Below are 17963 nucleotides of genomic sequence, written 5' to 3' on the forward strand. Positions count from 1 at the left end.
GAGAGAGAGAGAGAGAGAGAGAGAGAGAGAGAGAGAGAGAGAGAGAGAGAGAGAGAGAGAGAGAGAGAGAGAGAGAGAGAGAGAGAGAGAGAGAGAGAGAGAGAGAGACTGCCTAGTGCAATACCATCCAGTGATGAATGAACCAACACTCAAATTTGGCAGATTAACCTTGCCTGAATAAATCTTTTTTCCTGTTCAGGTTTCTTGTGAAGGCAGACTCACGGGAACACAAGGCAAGGTGAGGCAACACTCCTTGACTTTCACAATAACACCTGACCTTGAGACACGGAGAAAACATGAACTGGCAGAGATCTTTGTTGCCAGATGCTACAATGTAATGTTGGAAACCTTGGGGAGGGGAGTATTTGTAAACGAAGTATTTCAAGGTGACCCAGACCATCATGGGATAGCTATTTCAATGAGGAAGTTTTGGAGTGCTTTTAATCACAATCTGACAAGTAAAGTATATTTTGTATCACTTAATCACCATCCTGACATGAAAAGGAACAGGTACTAAATACTTGAAGTTTTAGATCCATCTCTCCAACTTCCAATCTTTCCGAATCCCAAGACCTGCACAAGGCCAGGCACTGAATATTAAGTGATACAGTACTAGGTCAGTCTGTCAATGTAGACGTGAAAGATTTATGACTTGTCAGTCTTCCAATGCATACACCTGACCACACCAGTCATGAGACATGACTTCACATCAGTATGGAGATAGATGCTAGCTTTAACCCTCACCAAGAAATATTAGACACACTTAAGAGTGCATATGATATGTCTACATGTCAGTATAGTGAATGTCCTACTGTGGTTTTACCCTGTACCCCAAAACAACCAAGCCACTTACATGCTACCTATCATGGTCTTCGTCAAACGACCTACAAGGCTTCCAACATGTCCTATGCTCATATACATCCGATTCCCTTTAAAGCAGAAATTTGGAGATAGAAAGTCAAATAATCCACAGGTCATTAACTTTTTACAATTTCTTAGCATCTTTGGTTGCACTAATTTCAATCTCTGCCAGTTCTTGCTTTTAGTCCTCCTTACTGTTCTTTGAGGTGCTGCAATGGACAGCCACATTGTCCTGGGTGCTGCAACAAAAGTTTCAGACAACAGACAGCACCCTACACCCAAGCTGTGGGTCACAGTGCCAGAAGAGCCTTGCGTGGGTTGTGAGCTGCGGTAAGGCAAGTGTTGTTACACAGACTGCATTGTTGTGGTGAATCAGCATCATGTTCTTGAAGCTTCACTGAAAGCTTGGGAAATTTAGTAGACAGCTTTATACAAGTTTAAAGTGCACCTAAGCACAAGTGAATCTCATTATTAGCAATGTGAGTACAGAGTCACTGTGATCTACATTGTAAGTCAACCTCAGTTACTGAAGAGTGAAGCAGCAATTGTGATTTACATGGTAAGTCAATTTTATCTGTTTAGAAAAAATAAAGTTCAACATTTTCATTTTAATGGTTGAAACAAAGTGTGTGGCCACACAGGATGGCCACTGCTTACTGTTCAGAGTTTATCTGAAACATTACCCTCAACACAAAATATGCTTGTGTATAATTATTAGAAATTGTAACTATTTTCATAAAGCTTAATTCTAACAGTGTGTATCAATGCCCTGTGCTCTGTCTAAAGTACAAACTCCCCCTTCATAAGTACTACCACTGGAATGCTTGGCATGAAAATCCTGAACATTTGTGCAAGTGTTGGGAAGATGGTAGGGGAAACTCAAGGTGAAGCAAGGGTAACCTCTCAGACTGTGAATACCAGCTGGCTTCTCTCCTCTCATCAGAACACCTGTGCTTGAGACACAAGACGAGAACTGCTTCAGCCTGAGTTCCTTTCCTGCCTTCCCTTGCAGCTGTTTATCAGTGTGCAGGCAAGTAATATATTAAAATATTAACCCATAAATCCCAGTGACTGATGGATGAATACATTATTGGTATGTAGTGAGATTTATATTTGTACAAGTTCGAGTCTTAATGTTATGTACCCACCAAACACTACGTATGTCATTGCCAGTACCTCACCAAAAACTATTTTCAATACTATAAACAATGCATTGGAATGTTAGATGCACATGCGTTTCTAATACAGAACGAATACAGAGGAAACAATGGTTAGCTTGCTGGGAGAAGCATTCCATCTGTTCTTTCCTTCACATGGCCCTGACAAATGACACCTTAACAGCGACTTGATTAATTCTTTCACTGCCCTGATAATTTTAACATATAGACTACTGTAAGAAATTTGAATGGCAAAAAAAAGTACAGATATTAAAGAGACTGTAGTACAAAAAATTTCTAAAAATTGTAAATGATTATGTCAAAGATTGAGTAGCAGTGAAAAGGTTAAGAGAGACTGTCTTCTGAATCACAACACCAAAAAGTGCTTATATACAAGAAATAAGTGCATTTTTCTAATACCAGTACCAAAAAAATACATCCTGTCTTTACAATTCACCCACTGTATACAACACTATATACACCCACATACACAGACACACTCACCACACTCAGTCTTTCTTAGCGGCAGCCTTTAATTTCTTCTCTAGCTGCTCCTCCTTGAAAGCCTGATAGACGTAGGAGAAGATAACAGCCTGAATGACACACACAGCCGCCACCGCCCCATAGATGTAACTCCGAGGAGCCTCTATCCCATACTCCTTCTCTGCATAGTCCCGGCAGGTGAAGTACGCCCAGAAGGGAAGGGTGAACATGGCCAGGCTGTGCAGGAAGAGTTTAATGAGGACACGGTGAGCAGTAGGAGGTGGCTGGCTTGCTGCTGTCTTCACCTCCACGCCTTGTGTTGCATCCATGGCTGGTAAGTGTTGATGTGTGGTCCGTCCACCCTCAAGCCTGAAAGAAGGACAGGTTTTTGTATCCTGGTATACATATTTCAAGGGCATTTGCTGATAGATTTTCCTGGAAGCTAATTACCAGATAGATAAAAATAAATAAATTTGGGTATATATACTTATCTATTACTTCCAGCACAATGTTCCCTGTAACTGACTAGCTTCTTCCTGTGTTATCCTTTTTTTTTTTTTTTTTATGGCTTATAGCCCCTGTAGGTATACTTGAAGAGTATGGGAAGTGTTGTTCAGCTTCCACCCATTACTGGCGCAGACACTTTTATTTATAGTGTTACCCATATTAGGGCCCATATCACCACCCAAGCGCATCTTTAACCCATAAGAGGTCAACATACCTTTACATCACATATACTCGTCCTGGTCACCAAAAATCACTTTTTTGTTTATTGTTCCATATGTATGAAAATGATCACAAAACTAAAAAAAAAATAAGTTAAAGTTCAAAATCGGCATTTTTAAATGTCCTGCTGGGGCTTTAAACTTGGCTCGCTGGGCGGTGCTGCCAGACGTACGATTTTTTTTTTTCTTGATTTTTTGTTGTTTACCGACCTTTTAAGAGCTATAAATGATAATCTACGATAAGTAAGTGTATTATGGGTCCTTATTATCTAAGACAGTTGCATGTTTTCATATATAGTTAATTTCCATTTTTTTAAATGAAGCAGTTTTATTACAAAATAATTATATTTTTTTGTCTAACACTACAAGTACCCTTTGGCTTCCTTCACATTATTTACACTATAAATGATAATCTAGCTAAAGCTGTGCTAAAATATGCTAGACACATACAGAAAAATAATTCATGTAAGCAGAAGGCATTTGGAAGTAGTAGAAAGCGGGAAAGTGACGAACGTACTTGTACGTGATTGACCACAGGAAGTAACCTCCGATTTCACGTACTTGTACGTGATTGACCACATACGGGTTAATGTAACCACCTAGAACTTGGGTATCATCGTGACATGTAGGTAACTTTAAACCATTCAACAAATAGCAAAGTTTCAAGGTGGTAAGTGGTGGGATTTGAACCTACACATGGATGTCTGCCCAATCCCACGCTCCCCACCCTATCCACTATACCACCCCCTCCTCTATTACGTTACATTTCCTGTTACTGTGTCTGATGTCTCACTCCTTTCTGTATTCCTCTGCTACACTGAGTAACCCCTCCACACCTTACTTATTTAGCAATTAACACTATGCAATCTACATTTGCTTGGCCTCCTGATCTACCATTCCCAACCCTTGCTCCCTTTCCTGATTTCATAATCCTTGCTAACATTCCTCTATGCATAGTTGAAGATGGTTGAGGTACATACATTGTTTTCCACCCAGCTGGTGCTCATTCCTAGCATAAATTTAGCTTTATTATCCTCATACATTCTTCCTTACTAGATGTGGGTCTTGCATACCTCAACAGTTTCTGCAGTATCTTGCAATCCTAAGGTGAAATACAGGGCAGCCACTGGTTCCAATTCTTGGAGCCGGCTCTGCATGAATACGCATGAATATGTATGTTATCATCAATATTATTTAGGAAGTCTTGCAAATGCCAGTATCAACAGATGAATGAAGTACAGTGTAATACAATCATATATACCTTGCATCCATTATTCAAAGAAATTGTGCAAATAATATAAAAACATTTTGTTCATGCTGACCATTGGCCAAATTATTATAATTTCTTTGTACTAAGATTGGTAAGTAACCTATTACATCATAACAAGGGTATATATATACTGGTGGAGGTGGACATCCATGACATGTCATAAAAGCTAAGCCTGCTGAACTGAGAGGGGCACCTGTGACCATTGTCCCAATGATTAAATAAAAACCTAACCTGCCCACACACCCATAATGACTTATTTGCTTATTATACCATAACTCATCTTCTCTTGAATCATAAAGTAAATTTTTCCCAGGCACCAAGGATTTCCTAAAACAGTGAATTAAAGGTGCACATATCAAGATTATATCTAAATTTGCAGTATTAGAAAAAAAATTGTAATGTTCAAATCTAGTAAAACAATGGCATCAAAGTGAAATATAACTCTAGCGTGGAATTACATGGAACAGACATTGTACATCATCAAAGAAATCCTGTGTGAGATAAGATTAATCATTCGCTAAACTGCACATCCATTCAGTATCCATCACAGATTGTGAGTCTCTCAGGACCGGGAGTCAGTACTCTGTATTCTATAATCATCCCAGCCAGCATTTTAGAGGAATCCCAGAACACTACACCCTGCCCTAGTAACTGCCAATCAATGCACTGGTGGTTTAAACACTAGTATTCACTGGCTGCACTCTACTAATTCCACATGGAACTGGTTCATAGAGCCAGTTATGAGAGTTCCACCTGCTCATGGAACCGATTCCTTGAATACTTCAGTCATCGGTTCCTACCCACCACTAGTGACAATGAGCTTGAAGCACCACGTGAAGGGACAGCACGTTGGCGGTACATATGAAGAACACTTGGTGACCGCATCACAAAACTAAACCAGCCGTGCAATTTGATTTTCTGCACATTGAGTTATTCTAAATAATGTGAGCAATACGAAAAATTGACTAGGTTTTTACGTGTTATTCCAAAACAACATATTCTAAACACGCATAAATAAAAAAAAATACTTGTAGTTCAAGAAAACATAGCTAAGTGATTGCTTAAAGATAGATGCAGAACAGAACAGCAATGCAAAACATCCAACAAAACTCACACAGACGAGGACCAAGGCAACGTTTAAGACATTTAATTGCCTGGACAGAGGAAAGAATTAAATAAATGAAGAAAGCAAAACAGATAACCTTGTGATAGCACTCCTCAATACTACAGTTGAAGAATTAAAAACTGCAGGTGATTTGTGAAAGAGAATCTGATATTACTGAAGAATGCCATTAGTCTCACTAATACGAAAAAGGGTTGCACCACAGGATAGTAGACATTTTTAAAAGACACTTTTCTTTCATACACTTACCCCCACAAATTATTAATTTAGTACTAATGGTAATAAAGAAGTTTTGCGTAGAACATGAAAATCCCAATATTAAGTTAGGTTAGGTGTTAGCTCAGGTTAAGTTTAGTTAGAATGCATCAATGGTTTTATATGAATAGAACACAAAAATATCTGCATTAAAAAATCCCTAAATCTAGAGATATTTTCGAAATATATGGATTTTTTTTCGACAGACATGAATACTCATTTTGTGTTCTGGGTGTCAAAATGCATTTCATATTACTGATGTCTTTCTCCATATTTACCGCGAATCCTTGAGTAAAGCAAAAATTACAGCAATACCAAACATAATGCAAATCGAGTATCAGAAACAAGAACAGAAGATAAGATCGCTCTGATCATGACATGGAGTGAAGCGGATGACAGCCGACGGTCCCAATGGGTGGACGCCTTCCAGGTGTTTCACAACCAGCATGATGCACTTCTTAACCACCAACACTCCTTGTTTTCCTGAGCTCCTCTACCTTTCCACACTAACTGCCTGACGCGGCGTGCAGCGTGCGAACTCAGCACACCACAGCAAACACCATCCTGGCCTTCAACCTAACTCACAGCGGTCACATGACAAGCTTATTTCCTTCACTCTCCTCTCTTGCACACTAATCTCACTTCTTACTCAGTGTGGCAAAGGCTTTACACTCCTTGCATTTCTTCCTTCTCATTGATATCAATGTGGCTAATTACCTTCAAAGTGTGCTGGAGCTGCCAGACACGTCCTTCCACTCAGCCCGCTGCTCAGAGTCAGTGCTTCCGTCACACTAGTTCCGTGCCACGGCCAGTGCTGCCACTTGCCAGCTGATCGACTGTCCCTAGCGGATGGGAGGAAGGGGGGTGAGTGATGCGGGGGGAAGTACTATAACTATCATTGCTATTTTTATTGTGATTATTATTATTGTTGTTGTTGTTGTTGTTATTAATATTATTAACATTACCATTTAGAAAAGTTATGAAAGTGGGCCAATCATACTATCAAGCTGCCCAAACAAAACATGAAATCCATGAAGCCCAAAACAGTCACAACTCACAAGTACCGAATTACAATTGGTGTACGTTTCCCTCTGTGCAAAGTGTTACTGGAGGTGAGGACTGAATACTTGTAATGATTTAATTTGATCGTCACCGAAGGAAGACATCTTGTTGGGTAGCCGTTTGTTAAACATGTTACTTCCCGCCAACAAGTCGATACTTCCCACTCGCTATGTGTGAACGTGTTCCGACTAGAAGGGCTCTGTTGATACTTCTACCGATATAAAATTTCAGTCGCATATTGACACGTGTGAACCCGCCTTTACAAAAATAGACTCGGCACCGGCATCCAGCAGGCAGCAACCTCATCACTGCTGCTGTGGAGCAATGACAGACCCCTTAGGCAACTTTATATAGCCTCTCCTGGCCCAGGAACCCATGCCGTGCCTGCCTCACCATGCAGCGGCCTCAATGACTTACACTGGCTGCAGGTGGCTTGGTAGCCAAACTAGCCTTCCTCCAGCTACGAAGTCTGGATCGAGAAGATAAACGTCGATCGACGAAATGGCAGTGTGTTCCCCTTCAGGCAAGGCACATATGCTGATGTGGAACGCCATATGGTTCAATACTTACGCTAGCACCAACTCCTTCACTGTACTTCTGCCGTTGGGTAGCTGCTGGAGCCGCCGAGGAGCGCCAACGCCAGCACTAACGCGGCTCTAATAACCCTGCTGTCACGGCGCTCACCGGCTCTCGATCGTCGTGGAGACAAGCCGCGGGGCCGGTATGGGATCCAACCTTCACCAACCCACTGCAGGACATTGGCAGACAAATCAACCAACGAACCGGAGACCCTCGCAAAATACCCTCCCTGCCTGGGTAATGTAGGAGTAGGTGATCAGCCTCGCGGCGGTCCGTGGCATAGCGGCAGCAATCTGCCGACCAGCGTCTGCGTGGATGGCAATATAAACGGTATTAGCGACACACACACATACTTGATAAGCCTATGCTCTCTCCAGGTCGGTAATCTCACATAGCCAGGGCAGCCCAACACACACACACACACACACACACACACACACAGGTTTTTTACATACATTATTACATTACAGGTATTTATATAGATTACATATTATATACATGCTAACATTACTTTACATTCTTCCAATGGCTGCTGGTAGTCGGGGAGTGGGAGGGAGGGAGGGAGGGAGCAAAGACTGGGTCTGGGTCTGGGTTCAGCCGGTGGGTGCCTCCCGTTGATGACGTCACAAATATACGTTACAGAAACCAATTTGAAAATGCCAATTCTCAAAAAGGCAGCTGGACACAAATACTATATAAATTCTGACTTGTCACCAGTCAAAACTAATCCTAAAACTTAAAAATATTGCCGGGCTGAGTAATAATATAAATATTTAAAAATACAGTAAATTAAAGTGTTATAATATGGACTTGCTTAAACACAATTCTAAAGCCCACCAATCTTATTCACCACGATCGATAACACTTTAAAAAATATATGAACTACCTTCACAGCACATTAAAATTTGGCAACATGCTGAACTAGGGAAAAAAAAAAAAAACTTTCGTATAACATTGTCACTTTTACAAACTTTAACAGGGCTGAAAATTACTCTTAAAGTCCATACATTTAGCTTATTAGAAGTATAACACACTTTAAACATCACAAACGATCTTTTGAAAACGCAAATACCCCATGACAACTTAAAATGAAAAATCAAAGATACGTGGTTTGAAAATTTGCAAGAGAAACAGGGCTCTTATTTAAACTCCAAACACCCGCTGAATCACCGTATTTCACACAACACAAGCATGAAACACTCAAAACACTCCTAAACATCTGTAGAAAGCATAAAAACTTACTTATAATCCGAAATAAGTGAGCTAAGAAATATGAAAATGATGTTAGAACTAGCCAGACTGATGCATGATGGAAGTCATGGAACCTACTGATGACTTGATCAAGATGGCCGCTCCGGAGTGCCGGCCGCCGCCAGCTATTTAGCCTTAACGAGGCCTTCTTGACACACAAAGCTGGCAATGCGGATGTGCCTCAACAGCTAACACGAAAGACTAGACACGTGCCTCCACTTTGTGACATTTCTGGCTTACAATACGTAACAAATAGCTGCACATCATGATGAGACATATCCACCGCCACTGCCACTAAACCTGTTGTGTGTGTAAATGGGTTCGGTTTGCTGGAGGGGGAGGGGGAGAGTGAGAGTGGAGTGAATGAGGTGGTTGTGGTGAGTGAAAGGAGAGAGAAGGGGGTAGAGGAGAGGAGGAGGGGGGTTGTGCGTAGCACACCTCAGGTGTGTGTGGTGGGTGACTCTCGGGTTAGATACTTAGATAGCACTTTCTGTGGGAAAGACAGGGATAGGAGGACGAACGTGTGTATGCCTGGTGCAGGTGTGAAGGCAGTGAGTGAGGAGGTGCAGAAGAGGGTTGGGGGGATGGAGAGGGAGGGTGTAGTAGTTTTGCACGTAGGTGGGAACGATGTCAGAGCAGGTGGATCAGAGGAGTTAGTGGCAAGATTTCGGGAAATGTTAGGCAAGATAAGGGAGAGTGGTAGGAGGTGTGTAGTGTCAGGAATCTTGCCTCGTGTGTATGTTAGCAGGGAATGGTTGTCTAGAGCCATTGGTGTGAATGATCGGGTAAAAGGGATGTGTAAGGATGTGGGTGTCAGCTTTGTGGATGTATGGGATAGGTTCTATGGGCGAAGGGATTTGTATGCTAGGGATGGTGTGCATCTGAGTAGGAAGGGTGTGGATGTGCTGAGTGGATGTCTGGAGGGGAGTTGGGATGGAGTGTAGGGGTGAGGTAGCAAATGCATTCCAGAAGAAAGATGTTAGACATAAATTAGATAGGATAAACAGAGATAGTGAAAAGATTAGGAAAGATTTCCAGGTGCAAATAGGAGAGAATAAGATTAGGATTCCAAATAAGGAGACAGCATCTAGGAAGGTAGCAGGACTTAAATGTTTTTATGTAAATGCCAGGAGTCTTAGGAACAAGAAGGACGAGTTATCTAGTTATATAGTTGAGGAGGACTTAGATGTTGTATGTGTCACAGAGGCATGGGTAAATGAGGAAAAGTTTAGGAAAATAGGAAAGAATATGAAGTAGATGGATACATTATGTATTTACACCAGAGAATTGGTAGGATAGGTGGAGGAGTAGTTATTTATGTAAAAAATCCTTCATTTCCAGTCAGGTTAATGGTATTAAGGTAGATAACAGAGTAGAGTCCTTATGGCTGGATGTTAGAGTAAACAAAAGTAAGGTTATTAGAGTAGGAGCTTTTATAGACCACCTAACCAGTCAGCAGATGTAGACAACCTTATGGTAGATGAGATAAATAGGGGTGTACTAGTCAGACAATTATCTTAGGGGATTTTAATCTTAAGTCAGTAAACTGGGAGAGGATGGTAGGAGATGCTAGTGAAAATAAGTTTATGGAAAGTTTTCAGGATAACTATTTAGTGCAGATGGTAGATAAACCTACTAGGGGGAGGAAGGTTTTAGACAAAGTACTAACAAATATTGAGCATTGTTTAAAGAAAGTTGAGGTAGGAGAGACTTTAGCAAACAGTGACCATCATATAATTAGATTTATCATTAATTCCAGTAGGAGAGGTAAACTGGGAAGATAGTTTTTGAAATAAAACTGCACAGGAGATGTGGGATATTTTTAAGGTTGTAGTAAAGGGTATAGTGATGCAGTGTATCCCTTACAAAGATATAAGGCAGAGAAACAGGAAGCCATTATGGTGGACTCACGAGATAGATAGACAGATTAGAGAGAAGAAGAGGGCATATAGAGAGTTGCAGAAAAGTGGGGAAGATGTAGATTTGATTAGGTACAGACAGGTCAGGGATGATTTGAGTAAGGTTATAAAAAAAGTAAAAGGCAGGCAGAGATAAAACTAGCTAGAGCTGGGAGTAAAGATCCCAAAAATTATATAGTTATTACAAGGTCAGTGATAAAAGAAATAAGGATAGGATTGGACCACTCAGAAAAGATGGTGTAGTAGTGGATCAAAATGAAGACATAGTAGAATTATTGAATGAACAATTTTCTTCAGTATTTACTAGGAAAGAATAGGAAATCCTGTTACAAACAGTGCGACGAGTAGTTTAAGAGCTTTAGAAAATATTGATATAAAACCGGGAATTATTAGGAAATTTATTCTTGAACTAGACGATAGGAAAGCTAGTGGTCCTGATGAGCTACATGCCAGAGTACTTAGGGAGGGTGTAGACAGTATTTCTGAAGCACTTAAGTTAATCTTTGAAAGATCACTTAGGTTTGCTGAGATACCTCAGGACTGGAAGTTAGCTAATGTTACTCCAATATTTAAAAAGGTAGGAAGGATGATGCGAATAATTATAGACCGATCAGTTTAACTAGTATAGTATGTAAGATACTAGAGAAAATCATTAAGGGTAGTATTTGGGAGCATTTAAATGAGAATAGATTAATTAGAGATACCCAACATGGCTTTAGATCAGGGAGGTCCTGTCTTACAAATTTGCTCGATATCTTAGAATATATTACCAAGGAGTTAGATGATGGAAATAGCATAGATGTTATATATCTAGATTTTAGCAAGGCGTTTGATAAGGTACCGCATAGGAGGCTAGTGTACAAATTGAGACTACATGGGATAGGGGGTAGGTTAGTTGATTGGATTAGTGAATGGCTTTCTGATAGGAAACAGAGAGTAGTATTAAATGGGGCAATGTCTGAGTGGAAGGAAGTGGTTAGTGGGGTACCCCAAGGATCAGTGCTAGGACCTCTTCTTTTCTTGGTGTACATTAACGATTTAGATATAGGAATTAGTAGCAAAGTATCAAAGTTTGCAGATGATACTAAGATAGCATGTGCAGTACAGGGTGAAAAGGACAATTACAGAATACAACGAGACCTGGACAGGCTGATAGCATGGGCAGACAGGTGGCAGATGGAGTTTAATTCTAAAAAGTGTCAGGTTATGCATTTAGGTAAAGACAACACAAACTTTAACTATGAGATGGAGGGATGTTGGCTAGAGGCAGTAGAGGAAGGAAAGGATTTAGGAGTAGTGATAGACAGGACTATGAAATTTTCAAAGCAATGTTTAGAAGCAAGAAATAGGGCAAATAGGATCCTGGGTTTTATAAATAGAAATGTTAGTTATAAAAGTAAGGAAGTGGTGCGTAGCTTATATAATTCCTATGTTAGGCCCCATTTAGAGTATTGCATACAGGCCTGGTCACCCCATTATAGGCAGGATATCAACATGTTAGAAGCAGTTCAGAGAAGAGCAACTAGGATGATACCAGCATTAAAGCGCCTGGAGTATAGAGATAGATTAAAGGAATTAAACATGTTTTCATTTGAGAGGAGATGTATAAGAGGGATATGATAGAGTTATTTAAAATGTTCTCAGATACAAACTACATAGATGTGAGATCTTTCTTTACCTTAGAGGAGGGAAGTAGGACTAGAAATCATGGCAGGAAGATTAGAAAGCAAGGCTGCAGGTTAGATATAAGAAAATATTTCTTTAGTCATAGGGTGGTAGACTTCTGGAATGCATTGCCAGAGAGGGTTGTAAATAGCACTAGTTTGACAATGTTTAAAAACAGATTAGATAAGCACTTGAATTTATTAGATTTATAATTATGTATAGCGCTGCATGATAGTTTTTATAAGAAATTTACTATAGTTAAACAAGACATGATCCCCATGTATGGGGATCACAGATTGTAGAGGAATTCGCTGCAGGACTTAGCCCTGTTAATGGGCCAAATATTTAGAATTAGTATATAATGTATTGTGTACTTGTAAGTGTATCTTTAAGTACCTTAAAGGCCCTTTGTTATCCTATTATTTATGTTATGTTATGTTAACTTGTATCTTGAACTGATATTGATCCATTAATTGGCTTATTACGGTCATTATTATACAATTACATTAATACAATTACTACCATTACTATTAGTACATCCTTATGACGATAGTTTTACGATTCCCATGCATGACTATTGGTACTAGGTGCAGTATAATTGCACTACTGTCATTACAATTACTACTTACTAAATTATTACCCTTACTATCATTATCGCCTTTACGAGAGGGAGAGAGAGAGAGACACGGCTGGTTGGGAGTGAAATATTAGGAGGGAAATCACGGTCAAATGTAAGAAAATAACATTTTTATTATTTTCAGCAGCTATATTTACATACATAGCAAATTATATTTAGTTTATCATAATAAATGTTTCCTTGTTTAGCTCACAGTTATTGGTGTATCACAGACTGCTGACACACACACACACACACACACACACACACACACACAGATCCTAAATGATATGATATAAAAACAAAATCCAATAAATAATAGAGAACTAATAATAATGAACCACATCCATTCACCACACAAACAAATGCAAACAAACAAGACAACAATGTGACTAGTTTGCAATTCCATTTTCTTAGCTACTCTTTTCATGACATTCTAAAGAGCCCAGTCTTTACAAACTTCACAAAACATTACCACAAATACATCTAACATCACTCATCTTCCTTTCAGTAACTCAAATAGTGATGTAAGGAAGACCATACTGAATATTCCTCCCTTATTATCTTTCTGTTTAGTATATCCTAATACCTCAAAGTCACATTATTACTCTTATCCTTCCACACAACCAGCAAGGAACAATTACCTTTAAAGAGTTTCTGAATAGAGTTATATTGTACCTGACAAATGAGTAGTTTAACACATCTATTTGTCTCTAATTCTTTATCTCTTATCACTAGTCTTTCTGAATAAAAGCTAAATTCTATCTGATAATGTTCTCTTTATCTCTTAGCTTTACTATCATATTCCTTTATGTCCTCGTGTATTGATAGCATGAATGTTTTAGGATATATATTAACTTATCTTTACTTTAATGCTTAGTTCTCTCATTATTTTTCCTGACTCCTCCACTCCACACACTTCTGCACTGTTTTGTGTCATAATATTACTGTCTTTTTACAGTGCAGCTTGATGACAGATCTCAGGCTATTTTACAACATGGTCACTTCATTCACCACAAAAAAATATCGTTTGAGATCAGTGTTCGTTTTACAACACTGCAACTCTCTTAATACTCTGTTAACTAAGAAAACACACAAACACAAACACACTCTATATATCACAAACACACATACTCTATATATCTCGGAGAACTCACGAGTCATTCAAACAAACTTTCCTCTCTGTGATCGCAGCACTAGAGAGTCAAACATGCAAAAAAGGGGAAGAGAGAATGAGAACCCGACTTGAATAAAAAGATACACATAATAATACTGATCCTCTCACTCCACTCCAGTCTCCCTAACCTGAACCTCCTTATAAACATCCCCATATTAAAGTCCTAAGTACCAGTATTGTTATATCCTTAGCATTGATACTCTCCTCACATGATCTTTAAACACTCTACACTTCCCTTAATTTGTTTCAGTATTATTCTCTCCTTACAACACAACACTTGCTAACTCTTCACACTCTCTTCAACTTAATCACACATTCCTATAATTATTTGGTGTGAAGTATTATTCCTTTAACAAAACACAACACTTGCCAACACTTCACACACTCTTCAACTTAATCACACATTCCCATAATTATCTGATGTGTGAAGTATTATTCCCTCATCAAAACACAACACTTGCCAACACTCCATTCTCTCTTCAACTTAACCCCTTCAGTACTGGGATGCATTTTATCATGAGTTTTTGGGTATGATTAGATAATTTCATTTACATTATGAAGGATCTATGGAGGTCATAAGATTAAGAAGAGTCTTCACTATTTCAACCTCCCCACATAAGTTTCTGAAGCTGAATAAAATCACCAAATATTAACCCGAATAAATATGAAAAAGTGTCATGGCACTGAAGGGGTTACCTAGAGGTTCCCATTACAATTCCCTGTCTAAAGTATTGTCCAGTATCAATCCCTCTCATTAACAAAGCCAGCAAACACTCCAAAGTCTCCTGAACTTCCTCTAAACATTTCCAGCCACAAACTTTCTGTTCCTGTGTGAAGGCCAGCAGTGTCATCTCTTCATTAGCTACCTGGAGGAACAAGGAGTCTGACTATTGATATGTGATAAACTGAGCTGGTTTTCTCAGATACCTGGAAGTGTTAGTTAAGTTTCCTACACTCCAAACACATGCATATATAAAAAGAAATATATCACCTAGTATAATGGCTGACTGAATGAGACATTGACACAAACCAACCGTGACACTGTGGCTTGTAACTTCACACAAACATACATCACAGGAACAGAATGTAAACATTGTGGCCCAGAAAAAAAAAAACTCGTCACTCACAAACACCACACGGAAGCGTAGTTGATCGACGGCATAAATGCCTGAAAAAACACCAAATCTCATTCTTAAACCTGTCAGTATTGCACCTCACCAGCTTTCATGCGGCTGCAGTGGAGGTTAGTGAAGTTTTCAATAGTGCCTGTAGTCTGAGAAGCATTCTACACTACCAATAAGAAAAAGGCCAATGAAAACCTTACTAGTCACCTCTGTGGGCCTTGAAAACAGTGAGGCTGAGGACAAACTAATACCAACACAATAGTCACACATGGAGCATTGAAGGGATTATGAGTGACATGGCGAGGCAGGGAGCTTAACTACAAGTGGTATATGTAGTAACCATATTCCCGACCCTCTGAGTGACTGTTCTGCAAGTCCGGCCACCCGATGCACCAAAGTGAGGCTGCTGCTGGTACTGCTGGAACTCGTGGCCCGGGTCATGGAACTGGCCCTGAAACTGGCTGCGGAAGGCTTGTTGGTGGGCCTGGTTGTGGGCGGACCTGTGGCGGCGCATGTGGTCCTCCTGACGGAAATGGCCACCGGGGCCGAAAAATGTATTGTGGGAGCCAAATTGGTCCCGCCCCCTAAAGCTGTGGCCAAAGAAGTCCTCCAAGTCCAAGAAATCATCGTCCTAATAGAGAGAGGGAAGAGAAGAGACGAGAGGCGCCGTGAGGTGATGGAAAGTGAAGGTGTGCATTGCTATGTGTGTCCTTGTATGTGCAGCGTGCATTCATGTGTGTGTGTATGTGTACTATACCCGCTTACACTATTACTACACTACACTACGTATACCCCAACCATACATTCTTTTATATAGGAGGGGGACCAGCCAAGGGAAGAAATAATAAATAAAAAAAATTAATAGATAAAAAATAATTAAATAAAATAAAGCCCCCTTAAGATGCTGGTCCCCAAACAGAGTCAAGACAAATCTTAAAAATAAATAAACAAATAGAGGATGAGTGCCTTGAACCCTGCTACATACGCCAACACCAACGCAACACTTACAAAGTCACTGGAGAAGCCGCCACCGCCAAACCCGCCTCCGAAAGCGTCAAAATCAGCAAACAGGTCGTCGAAGTTGAAGTGGAAGGCGTGTCCCTGGTGGCCGCCGGAGCCCCCTGAGCCGCCTGTCTGCTTGTGTGTGTAGCCAGCATGTCCCAGCATGTCGTACTCCTTCCTCTTGTCCTCGTCTGATAGAGTCTCATATGCTGCCAGAAGATAAGATAAGATAGATCAAGTTGCAAGAGGTTGTCAGGCCTACCCGTGGCAGTCCCTGTGTGAACAACACTACCTAAATCCACCTATCATCCCCAGCCATAAATCTGTCTAATCTTTTAAGAGCTTTCTACTGACTCCACCAACAACATGACTACCGAGTCCATTCCATTCAGATTCATAGAAGATAAATATAATGTATATTGATGGAGAATTATGAAATGTTGGTAATATATAACTTCATTATTTTTTTTTGTAATTCTCTACCACAAACATCTTAAAATTATTGTCATCTGCTGAGATATTGATAGAGAAATCACTAGTAAACTATGAAACGTTAAGATTTTAATTTTGTTGTATCATCCCTCTATAAAACACAAAATCTTTCTCACCTTACCTAGAATACCCAAGTTTCCCCAAAACACCTCCTACCTTCTCTACAATTCAGTAAATCTCTATAAACACAATAATACAATCTATACTTCCTAAACTTAAAATCACAACACAAAAACATTTTTTGAACTTCAACAATCTCTCTAAATTTTCCTAATATCATGCAAGAGGGGAAGCCGACCAAGGGGGGCGGGGGGGAAGTACACTTGAATGCCAGTGCCCCTTCCTCCTTATTTTAGTCAGTGGTACTGTACACACAAACAACAACAACACACAAATATTTTCTCACCTTCTGCAATTTCTCTAAACTTTTCCTCAGCCCCTTCCTCCTTATTTTTGTCAGGGTGGTACTGTATGGCCAGTTTGCGGAAGGCTTTCTTGATCTCCTTATCGTTGGCGTTTCTCTTCACTCCCAGCACCTCGTAATAATCCCGGGCACAGGACACAAGGGCCACAGTGGAAATTAAGAGGTATGTCCAGATAAACATAAGATCCATGACTGCTTTGCTTCACTTTAGTTGTTCTGTAAATGGAAAGGTTGTGTTAGTGAGGATGCCGTTTTCTTTTCCCGTTTGTTATTCTTTCTTACATTTTTTTTGTTCTATTTTCTTGTACATTTCTCTTTATTGATTTTTTTTTCCACTTTAGTACACTTTTTATCCTCTTTGGCTCTATTTTTCTTTTTATATATCTTTCTTTCTTGCATATTTTTTTTAATTTTCTCATTTGTGCAAACTATCTTTTAACTATCTCTTTCCCTTCCATACACATTTCTCTCTCTTTCTCTCTTACACACACATATAAAGATTTCTGAATTTGGATATTAGTTTTCTCTCTCTCACACTCTCACACACACACACACACACACACACACACACACACACACACACACACACACACACAGTTATTATTTACAAAACCACATTCATGGCTAACTTGACAAATATGAATGCTTACTCTACAGAGAATAAAAACCTATCTTATTATATCTTATCACTAGTAAAGAGCTTTCTATTTCATTAGTCTTTGTCTTAAGCTACAGAGACAAGGTTGATGTAAGAATAATACTTAACTTTTTGGCAGAT

The 17963-nt window shown here is 39.7% G+C and overlaps 1 protein-coding gene and 1 long non-coding RNA gene across 2 annotated transcripts; both read right to left on the bottom strand.

Moving 5' to 3' along the window:
- On the bottom strand, nt 1-7777 carry LOC123512627. Its single transcript, XR_006677144.1, has 4 exons — nt 7507-7777; nt 6592-6716; nt 4300-4377; nt 1-2870 (listed from the first exon to the last, which is right to left on the bottom strand). It is a non-coding gene; the product is annotated as an uncharacterized LOC123512627 (long non-coding RNA).
- A 7803-nt stretch (nt 7778-15580) lies between these two features.
- On the bottom strand, nt 15581-17375 carry LOC123512552 (dnaJ homolog subfamily B member 9-like). The gene is made up of 4 exons (XM_045268978.1): nt 17230-17375; nt 16918-16922; nt 16276-16478; nt 15581-15898 (listed from the first exon to the last, which is right to left on the bottom strand). The coding sequence occupies exons 1-4, from the start codon at nt 17373-17375 to the stop codon at nt 15581-15583; spliced, it is 672 nt and encodes a 223-aa protein (XP_045124913.1).
- Nucleotides 17376-17963: the final 588 nt, after the last annotated feature.

The sequence above is a fragment of the Portunus trituberculatus genome, chromosome 34 (genome assembly GCF_017591435.1).
Source record: "Portunus trituberculatus isolate SZX2019 chromosome 34, ASM1759143v1, whole genome shotgun sequence".
Classification (NCBI taxonomy): Eukaryota; Metazoa; Arthropoda; class Malacostraca; order Decapoda; family Portunidae; genus Portunus; species Portunus trituberculatus.

Excerpts from the sequence above, each read along its gene's own strand:
- LOC123512552 (XM_045268978.1), bottom strand. The coding sequence starts at position 17,375 with ATGGATCTTATGTTTATCTGGACATACCTCTTAATTTCCACTGTGGCC. Across the intron at positions 15,899-16,275 it reads GCGGCTTCTCCAGTGACTTT|GACGATGATTTCTTGGACTT; the intron begins GTAAGTGTTGCG and ends TCTCTCTATTAG.